This window comes from Frankliniella occidentalis, unplaced genomic scaffold (genome assembly GCF_000697945.3).
Source record: "Frankliniella occidentalis isolate FOCC.00 unplaced genomic scaffold, Focc_3.1 Scaffold287, whole genome shotgun sequence".
Classification (NCBI taxonomy): Eukaryota; Metazoa; Arthropoda; class Insecta; order Thysanoptera; family Thripidae; genus Frankliniella; species Frankliniella occidentalis.
The window spans coordinates 258,181-268,706 of record NW_026267413.1 but is presented as its reverse complement, the minus strand read 5'-3'; the positions used below and the strand labels follow the sequence as shown (position 1 = coordinate 268,706).

Genomic DNA, 10,526 nt, shown 5'->3' with positions numbered 1-10,526 from the left:
CTGTCGTTTTCGATCGGGATTATATAGGTGGGAGGTAAATACAGCCTTAGACATGTGAAGTTCCGAACATTTCATCCAGAAATATCGAATTTAGCCTCGGAGACACGATTTTGCACTCTATCGTGGAATCACCCAGGAGCCTGCTGCTGGGCCCATGCGGGCTCACTTTGGGCAACCTGCCCAGCAGCATCAAGGACAACAGCAACTGTTGTTTCAGTTGCAGCAACAACTGCTGGTGCTGCAGCAGCAGGTGCTTCAGCCGCAGCAGGTGCTTCAGCCGCAGCAGGTGCCCAACCGCAGCAGGTGCTTCAACCGCAGCAAGTGCCTCAGGTGCCTCAGCAGCTGCAGGTGCCTCAGGTGCCTCTGCAGGTGCCTCAGGTGCCACAGCAGATGGTAGCGCAACTGCTCGAGCCTCAGCAGGAGCACGAACAGCAGCAACCACATCTGCTGTACTTCACTTCTCTAAGTAAGTTAAATGTATTTACAAGATTTGAAATTAATCGTGGAAAACATCTCTTTAGAGCGTATTTGGTAAAGAAAATTCAACCACTGCATTGTTCAGTCCTGGTTGTCTTCTCTTAATCAAATCAGCTTTTAAGAGAAGTTTTCCACGATTAATTTCAAACCATTTTTAGTAAAGTATTCCAGTAAAGCTGAAATGAATGTGGAGCCATGGAATTAAAATAGAAGGTACCATGTTAACATGGTTACTTCAATTTGCTTGTTCCCTGCATTCTCAGCTTTGCCAGTATAGTTTGTTTCTTGGTTGACGGGGAAAATGTATTCTCTTTCAGATACTCCAGCTGTACCATTCTCGGTTTTTGACTGCTCCACCCAGCAGGAAGCAGCAGGGCCTTCACAGTCGTCTCCAGCTTCTCCCGCATTGGCAGAGTAAGTTTTTAAGTGTAGCATGATAGTGGACGACCCATTAATGGACAGGCTACTTTACTAATTATTTCCTCTGTTTCAGGAGAGTGGCTCACCTCACCGACGCTATTAATCTTTTAACAGCCACTGTGCACTCTTTATCCATGGCATTTGACCTGGACACTAGTGCCCTGGATGAAATAATTAAGAGATTTGCAGAGAGTGTTGAGGCACTCTCTAGGCTTAGTTAATTGATACTGTTCAGGGCACTAATTGACAGTTTTTCAATGACATGATTTTTACTGTCAACCCATGCCCCAAATCGAAAGTCTTGAATAACGAAATCCAAAAACGTAGGCGAGTAAAACGTCTGACACTCCCACGCCACAGAAAACAATATAAACATCTGGTTTTTCTTGTCAATGTTATTTTCCACCTCCTTAAGTATCTTCGGCAGTTGCTGGTTCGGAAAGCTTCAGAAACGACACTGCGTTCGTTAGGTTGGCGTTGAATGGGACCCGTTTGACTGGCCGAGCCCCGCTTGCCGGTCACCTGAGGTGGCATGGCGTGGCGCTGGACCGAATTTGCCTACGCGCCACGCTACGCCACGCCTGGCCAGCAGACGGGACCCGTTGACACGAGCGAGTCTCAGCGAGCGGGAGTTAGCGAGCCGGACTGAGAGCGGACGGGACGGGTGACAGAGCCGAGCGGGACGGAACGGGCTGGGTTTGGGAGCCGATGCCGACCTCTGGTCTGCCTACACTTTGAAGATGTCAAAGTCAAGGACAGGAAATGGACGCGATCAACCCACTCGCGACAAATCCCAACGCGATCTCTCCAATCGTGACCGTGGGACGACCCCCGTGCCCGCGCAAGCACCCCGGCAAAAGTTTGCGTGCATTGAGTGGATAGTTGAATCGCCTGATTCAATTGATTTTACTCACAATCTCCCATGAGAGTGGGTAAGGGGCTACTCTCCAGACGAGAAAGATGAGAGTTACGTGGTGGAGCCCCAGGTAGAACACAATCGTCAAAAACTCGTCAATGACCCTCATTTGAAGGCAAAATGGGCTCATTCTGGCTATCTAGCCGCAGTAAATTTTGACGATGAGCGTCAAAGTGAGGTCATTGTGACATCATTTTGACACACGTGTTCTACCTGGGAGTGGCGTCAAGCACCAAAACCAAAAGGTGGCTGGCACTTTTACGATGGCATCATTCATGAAGTCAGTGGTAAGTTGGTTGATGTTATATTGATATTATATTGATATAATATTCCTTCTATTCGCCTATCACTGCATCAGAACTAGAACGCGTTGGCAGAGTACAAGTTCTGCTCTGATTTGAAATGTAAGTCTTCTTTGAAAACATTTAGTGCATGTCAATCAGAGAAGCTCAAATGCAAGGTTGAAATGTTGAACTGATGTTTCTTTCTCTCTAGGTCTTGAACCAAAGAATCAATTGACAAGGTCATTATTGTAACAAAAGATATCTTGAATGCAGCAAGGTTTCTCCTGTATTTCAATCAACTTTTATTTTCTTATGTGCAATGAGTTACAATGAGTACAGTCATCAACAAATCTTGAAATAACCAAAACATTTTTGTTGCTATTGAAAAGTTATACATGGGGCCTGTACTACAACTACAATCTCTATTCCTGAGGCAACTTCTACAGCATGATCAAGGATGAATGCAGAACAAGCACAGACATAAGTTGTTGTGTTCTATGGAAGAAGCATATTTTTTTTACAATTGGACTGGCAGTAGAACCTTAAAGTAATAGCACAGTTTTCTTGCAGTGTGACTGTAGCAAACCTCAAATTAAACTGTAGTAAAACTGTGGTTTAAGATAGATAGATAGATATAACGCCGAGCGAGACAGAACCAAAGCACGTCCAGGCACGGTATTGGCGACGCAATGATCTCGCGCGCGCCCCTAGCGGCCGCTCCGCGAACCCGCCTAGAGGCTATCGACGGGCTGTGTTTACATGAGTCTGCATAGGAAGCCGGTGGTGTAGTAGTTTGTATCGTATTTATACCATGATTTTGTCAGTGTTGGACGCTTTTAAAGCGAGTGTAGGCTTTGAAAGGCCTATCCGCGAAGGTGAGGCTGTATTGGAAGCCGGGTTTATCGTTGCTATCGGTAAGAAGGCCAAAAACGGTGATGAACTCCACATCCAAGCTCTGGTTCTTCGCACCACCGGCGTGTCATCAAAAACTCCGTATGTTATTGAAGTTTGGGTTGATTTATCGAAACAACCCGGTGCTCGTGTCACTAAAGACTCGTCCCCCGAGTGCCAATGTCCTGCTGGAGCCTCAGAAAAGTGCAAACATATAATGGCAGTCCTGCTGTATCTGGCCAGGTAACCTTACTGCTTATGAAAGTTCTCTTTATTTCACAAGTAACCAAAGGCCCTAAAGATAAATTTCTAATTAAAATTTCTTTGTGTTTTAGAATTGAAGAGTCTGATTTAGATGAGCTTAGTTGCACCGATATTGAGCAACAGTGGGGAGCCCTGAAGTCATCCTCATTAAAGGAGTACGAAGCCAAGAAACTCACTGATCTATGTCACGTCAAAGCTAAGAGAGATGTTTATGTTTCCATCTTGCCAGAAGTCACCAAAGAGATGGAAAATAAGTGGAGAGAGGCACTGACAAATTGTAAGAAATTCTCGTAAGTTATGTTTAAATTATATTTTCAACCATATTTTTTTAGCACTTTTTGCCACTGTTAAAAATCAATTTTCCAATTTAAAGCCTTCGGCTGCATGTTTCTATTTAATTTTTTTGTTATAATTTGTGTACTTTTGTAATGAAATTGGAGTAATAATGAACATTGAACATAGTGCACCTTTTTTTGAGGGCATTTTGAAATGAATTTGTATCAGGTTTGGCTGGAGTGGTTACGTTGGGAAAATGCATTCTTGTTTTAAAGAGAGTTGCTGTAGTTATGTATGAATAAATCTGTTTCTTGTGCATGAAGTTATTTTTATTGTGTGCATTTTAGGTGCAGTTCTCAGTGAATACTCACTGTTCATGAGCTGCCTGAGACAATGGTCTGGAGTAGCTTGCTGCGCTGAGGATGCAGCCAGCCTTAAAGAGGAACAGAAAAACACCATAAAAAGGCTTCTGACATGCCGTTCATGGCGAGCTTTAGCAACAGTCAGACAGCTTACTTATGAGAAGTTAGACTGCTTATCCCCAGAACTACTTCAGTTTTATGAAGATAATGTTAAAGTCTCACTTGAACAGAGTATCCAAATTGCCAACACACAACAGGGCACCCCAGCCTGGCACAAGGACCGCAGTGTAAGCATCACAGCATGCAAAGCTAGGGCACAGTACACTTACTATGTGAACAAGAAAGCTGATTGGGATGCAAGGTACAAAGAAGTATACAAAAGTACATTCCAAGGGAATGAGTACACAGCTGCAGGCCTTCGCTGTGAAGTTTTGGCACGGGATTTATATGAGAGGAAGAAGAGGTGCAAAGTTTTTGAAACTGGACTTTTGGTGAGACCAGAAATACCTTGGCTTTGAGCCAGTGTTGATGGAACTGTTATAGACTAGCTATATGTACGCCAGACCACGTCTCGCGCAACAGGCTTCGCGATATCTCACGAAACACTGTAACGCTGCGACGCGCCTGGCGCACATATAGCTAGGCCTGCGGCGCTGACACCCGAGACGGGGTAATAGGAGTTTGTATACAATTTTTCGAAATGAAGTCTTTTTAACGATTTAATCGACCATTTGATCATTTTCACCTCATTTTTGTCAAGAAATGCCCCCTAGCACCTAAACGGTACAAGGTAGAGCCAAACGGACGAAATTTTCGCCCATAGGGCTGACTCTACTTTGACAGTTTACCCCTTAGGAACCAATAAAAAAATATTTGGTAAAAATACATTTTGCGACCTGTAGTTTTTGATTTTTTTAAAAGCCAATATTTGAGCTAGAATGCTCATCTTCGAACTCGATCTGTCTTTTTATGACACAAAACGACCCTGAAAATTTCAGGTCGCTAGCTCAATTCGTTCTCGAGTTATCGTGCGGACAGACAAACAAACACACAAACAGAATGAAACTTTTTCGGTCAGTGGAGTTATGGGCTTCGCTAATCGCTCAGCCAATGAAACAACAGGAAATTTTCAGAAAACTATTGAGATTAAAACATTAAAAGAAGGTAAACTTCTAAATGCGCTAGAACTAGTAGAGTACAAGTGTATTAAAACTTTAGATGAAAATGGAAATTTGAAGGAGAAAACCCAGCATTATGCACAAATGCAAATGGGTATGTTACTTACTGGAATGGATGAGTGTGATTATACTGTGTACTCAGAATGTGGTGCAGATGCGCACTACGTTAGGGTGCCATTTGATGAGAAACATGTTTTGGAACTATGTTCTAGACTTGTTCATGTTTACTTTGACAAATTCTTGCCCAGGATGCAGCAAGACCATGAATTAAATCAAAGTGATTAGTATACCCCAGATAATACAATTCTTCTTACCTTATGCAGTAATTTTAATTTTAATGACAATTAAAGTAATGTTGCTTTTTTTAAAAAAAAAAATATTTTGTGAATCTAGTATGGAGTCATGTTAAGAAAAACAATTACTTTGAAAAGTTCACAGAAAGATGTATTTTTATTTATACCCGCGTAAATTACGTTTATATAAATAAATCAAGCTTAAATGAGTCCTAGATATAATTTATATCTGTATGGTTGTATTAGATCAACTCTTATATCTACGGTGATATAAAATGTTTTCAACAACTATAGGAGTTTCTTTAAGAAATTCTTTACTGCATACTTTTACCTAATTAAATCAATGTAAATCTAAATGACCTTTATAAAAATAGATCAAATTTTATCTACTGGTAACTATCCCTCGACAAAAACCAGCTGCAATGAGGTTATTTATAACATAGATAAAAGTAGATTTACGTTGAATAGTTCTAATTTGATCTCAACACCAACAAATTATAGCGCAATAGTTAGTTTGATATCTAACTAGATGTAAATTGATAAGTACCGATAAGCTTTTTTTAAATGAACACGCTGAGTACACCCTCGACCCTCTGTTTCTCGCGCGCAGAGCTTGCGTGATGGTATCAGCGTCAGGGAACATTCGCCTATGCAAGCCCTCACAGCGCCTGATGGGTAGGCAACGGCTTGCCTGCAGTACAAGCGTGTACTGCGGGCTGGCCTACCCCGAGTCTCGCAGGCGCCGAGGCCAAGCACGTAATTTGCTGAATGCATCCAAAATAGAAGATAGCGTCGAGGGGGAGTGAAGAGGGGGGGGGGGGACTTTTCCTCTGGTAGAGGCAGTCTTGGAGACTGCAGCGTTGCGGGTTGGCGCGTTGCACGCACTATTCACCTCCTATACTTAAGCCTGCTCCAGGTCGAGCGACACGCTAGCTACCGCGCACGATGCGCGTCAGCCCGGCGCCGTGCCCGTCCTGCTCGAGGGCCTCCCTCAGCTGCAGGTAACACGAGCCCCGCCCGCCCCGCTCGGCGCCGTGCTCACCTAGCTCGAGAAGCTCCTTTAGGTCGAGCTACACGAGCCATTTCCTCACCGTCCTCGAAACCCCTCGTGCACTGCAGGGCACAGGCTAGCATCTGGAATCAACCGGAGCAGCAAGCCCCTGCTGCTGCGCGCCATTCAAAGTGTGCTAGGTCTTAGGCGAAAACAGTTGATGAAAATACCATAGCTTTGGAGTACATGGTTTAATATTTTTGGACAGTCCTCAAGACAGGGTAAAGTCTTTATACATTAGGCACATAAGTCACAAATTCACTTCATATGAGTTGGGCCTACAACATACAAAGTCCCCAGCTCTTAAAACTTTATACAAAATATTTTTTATAGGAACAGCGACAAATTCTTTTGTTTCATTTATTGGAATAACATGAGAAATAAGTGTATTTGTCCTGTCATGGCAAAATACTCTTGTGTGTTCAACAGAAAACTTCTTTACTATGGCGGCTTTTACATTCTCACTGTCTTCCAAGAAACATTTTACCATACCAAAGTCTTTGGCACCTGGTGTGTTTGTAAAGCAAACAGTAAAATTATTTCGACGCTTTTGACGAGTATAAATATATGACGTGTACACAGTTTTGCCAAAAACAGCTCTGTAAAATACTCGAATTGGTTTCTTAAGTTGCAAAGGTTCAATAGACAAAATTTCCTTTTCATTAAATTTGAAACCTTGAATTTGATTGCGAAGTGTGACATTACTTTGATGTAAAGCAGAGTTGGTTGCAACTCGTAATCTTAAAATTTGAACTCCACAAGCCAGTTTCACATTGTTAATTAATTCCTGACCCTGGTTTTTAGTTCCATGGATAAACTGACGCAATGAACCATTAAAACTTTCAAGCTGAAATGCTGAATTACACCATAACGGACCAAACCTTTTGACAACTAGGGCAAGATGTCTCACATTGTGTAAGTAATATGTGGACAACTCTGATTTGTATAAAGTATGGAAATCAGCAACAAACATTTGAAGCATAATATCTGCCCTTGCTATGTCAGTTTCAGATATTTGTTCTTGCAAGAGCAAATTAAGAGCACACACAAACAACATCCAATGCTGGAGATAAACAGGTTTCATGAACTGAGATAAAATTACAAGCGACAAATACAGCACAAAGGTACGGAGTTCATTAGCCTTCCATTGGGCATAACATTCAGTGGAGCGAGGAATCCTAGTAACAAAGTCTGGAACTCTGACACTAGCTAAAAATAAATCAATTCTATCTCGAAACTGTCGAAGACTCCATGGCCCAGCTGTTTCAAACCAAATGGAAAACATATGTTTCACAAAACACAACAATAAATGCATGTACTCTGGGAACACAGCAGTGCCAACATCACAACCTGGTAAATCAGATATGACAGTGTAGCCCTTCACTCCTTTCACAGGGTCCACTTTACCTTTCTTTTGCTGTTCCAGTTTCTTAGTTTCCTTTTCTTGAATTTTCATTCTTGCAGCAGACCTGAGGCAAGGCTCTTCCTCATACATGAAAACTCTCTTTCTCTTTTGTTTTTCTCCTACATCATTAGTTTCAGCTGGAAGTCTTTTTGTTTTCTCTTCACACACATTACAACAATGTTTTCCTCCCACACCTAATATGTTCTGAAGTTGAGCACGAACTGGGGCATCAACAATAAAACCAGGTACTTTGACACGAGTGGCACATTCCAACTTGGTTCTGGGGTGAGTCCAGTGCACACCATGCTCTCTTATTTGAGCAAGTTCTCTCACAAACGGCTTCATGAAAGTATTCATGTATGGCTTACACGAGTCAACCCATATTCCACTAACTATGACAAACTTGTAACGCGAATGAGGAGACACATTGCCAATCACAAATTCTGAAGGCCACAGGGAACAACTTGAACTTTTACTGATTGATACACCATCAGTGTGACCAATTAATATAATATCATACTGTCCTCCAATTTTGCACCTTACAACCTCACTCCCATCAAGAAGATCTGAGGAAACTCCAGGCGTACAATTTGCTGCTCTAGTTGCAGAATACTTGTCAATTTCATCTGCTAACCCATGGTTCTCAAAAAAGTTTTTAATTTGAGCAGCAATTGACAGTTGATAAAATTTGTGAGAATCTTTACCACAGCCCTTTAAAGGGCACTTGCTTTCTTCCTCCCCTATATAGTACAAACAAACTGAACAGTAATAGTGCACTTTCTCTTGTGGTAATGGACACAAACATTCTACATACCGCAGAAGAGAAGTAATAGTTTTTGGCATATTGTTTGGCCGTGGTATGAATGTAAGAACACTTTTTAAAAAAGCATCTAAAGTTACTTTGTCTAATTTCTTAGTGACAAAAAGATCCATTAAAGATAGAACACCCTCATCAACAGACAACAAGCAACCATCAAACACTTTCGCATTGCCAGCACTAATGTCACACTCATCATCACTACTTGCATATTCACTTTCACTGACACACTCTTCTGAAGAACTTGAAGTGCTATCTTCATCACTACTACTGCTTGAAGAGCTTTCTTCAGAACTGCTGCTTGTTAAGATTTGATCAATCTCAGTGTTGACAGCATGCAATAGTCCAACTTCACCACCCCTAGCAGAGTGCAGATTTTCAGATGGACCCTACAAAACAAATAATAAGTTAGTACTTTGATTTTTAAAAGCAAATAAATGCATAACCGACTGTGAAGAAATTACCAACAGAGGCACCGACTTACTTCAGGTGGTGGCGTTAAGTTACATTCCGTTACGGAGTTATCATCTGTTGAACTGACTTTTGAGCCTAACTGGTGTTCAGATCCATCCTACAATACAATACAGATGAGTTACACAGCTGCATAAGAAGTAAAAATTATTTGAAAATAGAATTTGAACATGAAGCAAACACTATGAAAACTTGCCTGGTGAAAATCTATGTGGGTTTGATGATCTTGATTTTCTGAGAACAAGCCTTCTGATGGTTCCTTATCATTGCAATCCTCGGAAAATTTAGGCCAGAAATCAGATGTGGGGGGCACCTGAGCAAAACATTAAAATTATTACACTTGCTGAATGCTACACTCAAATGAAATGAAAGAAATAGAACTAACTTTGGATGGCTCGTTGAATTCATAACATTTTCTTTTGTTTGGAGAAAACGGCAAGACATTCTGCTCATCGTCACTAGAATAATAGATCAGTGGAGATGAAGGCACCTCTTTAACAGGTGAGGATGCTGCTTCTTGTGGGCACGGAGAAGAACGATCATTTTCCGAATTGACCTCAGTCTCAGATTCAAATTCTTCGTCCATCTGAGGAAAGAAAGGAAAAAATCAAGTGAAATCGAGGGGTTATGACCCATGACCAACAACAAATTTTCGCTTGCATATCTGAGAACACTTACAATTTCCCTACCGCTTCGATTTCCAATGAATAAGAACAGATTTAACAGATTCGCACATTTAAAATTATTGGTGGTATCGTAAAAACGGTGTTAGTTTAGCTTGATCAGTCTGATATTCATATTCTTGTCTGTTGTCTGCTTCCGCGTTCTGTTGTTGTCGTTTTTCTTTAATTCTTCTCCCATTTCGTTTTCCTGTTCCCCTTCCACTCTTCAGATGACAGTTACGAGATATCGATTCTTATAAAAAACTCAATATTCCCTCTTTTGAAATTTTCAGTTTCTTACTTTTCACTTAATTGGCTGTAACATAATAATAATTCTATTTTAAGTGAACCGCGAGCGATGTTTCACTCATATATGTGATCGGTGCGCAATTGTTTTTCTACCCCTTCCACTCTTCACTTCACGTACGTACTGCGGCCATCTTGGAACATCACTTCCGCCTCCGCCTCATTCATTTCTTTCGACGTGAGGTGAAGTGAAGGTTGTATGGTAAGAGTCTGCCCGATTCAAAGTCTATGTTCATCCATTTGCATCTTAGGCCGCATGTGATTAATCGACGTTATCTCACTTGCTTGAACGCTGGACATGGAATTGTACTACCTTCTGGAATCAAAGGAGCACTGGTACTGTGTTCCACGGTCCAATCTTTTAACTAATGTGCCAGAGAGTGTGGCCGTTGGAAGTTCGTTGAACTTTCGGTACAGCCGGAACCTTAGCTTTGAAGGGGTAGTGAAATTCAT

At 41.6% G+C, this 10,526-nt stretch overlaps 2 protein-coding genes across 2 annotated transcripts; both read left to right on the top strand.

Annotated features, from left to right (window-relative positions):
• The first annotated feature begins 154 nt into the window (after positions 1–154).
• On the top strand, positions 155–1,118 carry LOC127750917 (uncharacterized). The gene is made up of 4 exons (XM_052273602.1): positions 155–268; positions 319–466; positions 795–891; positions 971–1,118. Exons 1-4 carry the CDS (start codon positions 155–157, stop codon positions 1,116–1,118), a joined length of 507 nt encoding a protein of 168 aa, XP_052129562.1.
• A 1,705-nt stretch (positions 1,119–2,823) lies between these two features.
• LOC127750921 (uncharacterized) lies at positions 2,824–3,563 on the top strand. The gene has a single exon (XM_052273608.1). The coding sequence runs from the start codon at positions 3,169–3,171 to the stop codon at positions 3,544–3,546; it is 378 nt and encodes a 125-aa protein (XP_052129568.1). The 5' UTR covers positions 2,824–3,168; the 3' UTR covers positions 3,547–3,563.
• The last annotated feature ends 6,963 nt before the right edge of the window (positions 3,564–10,526 follow it).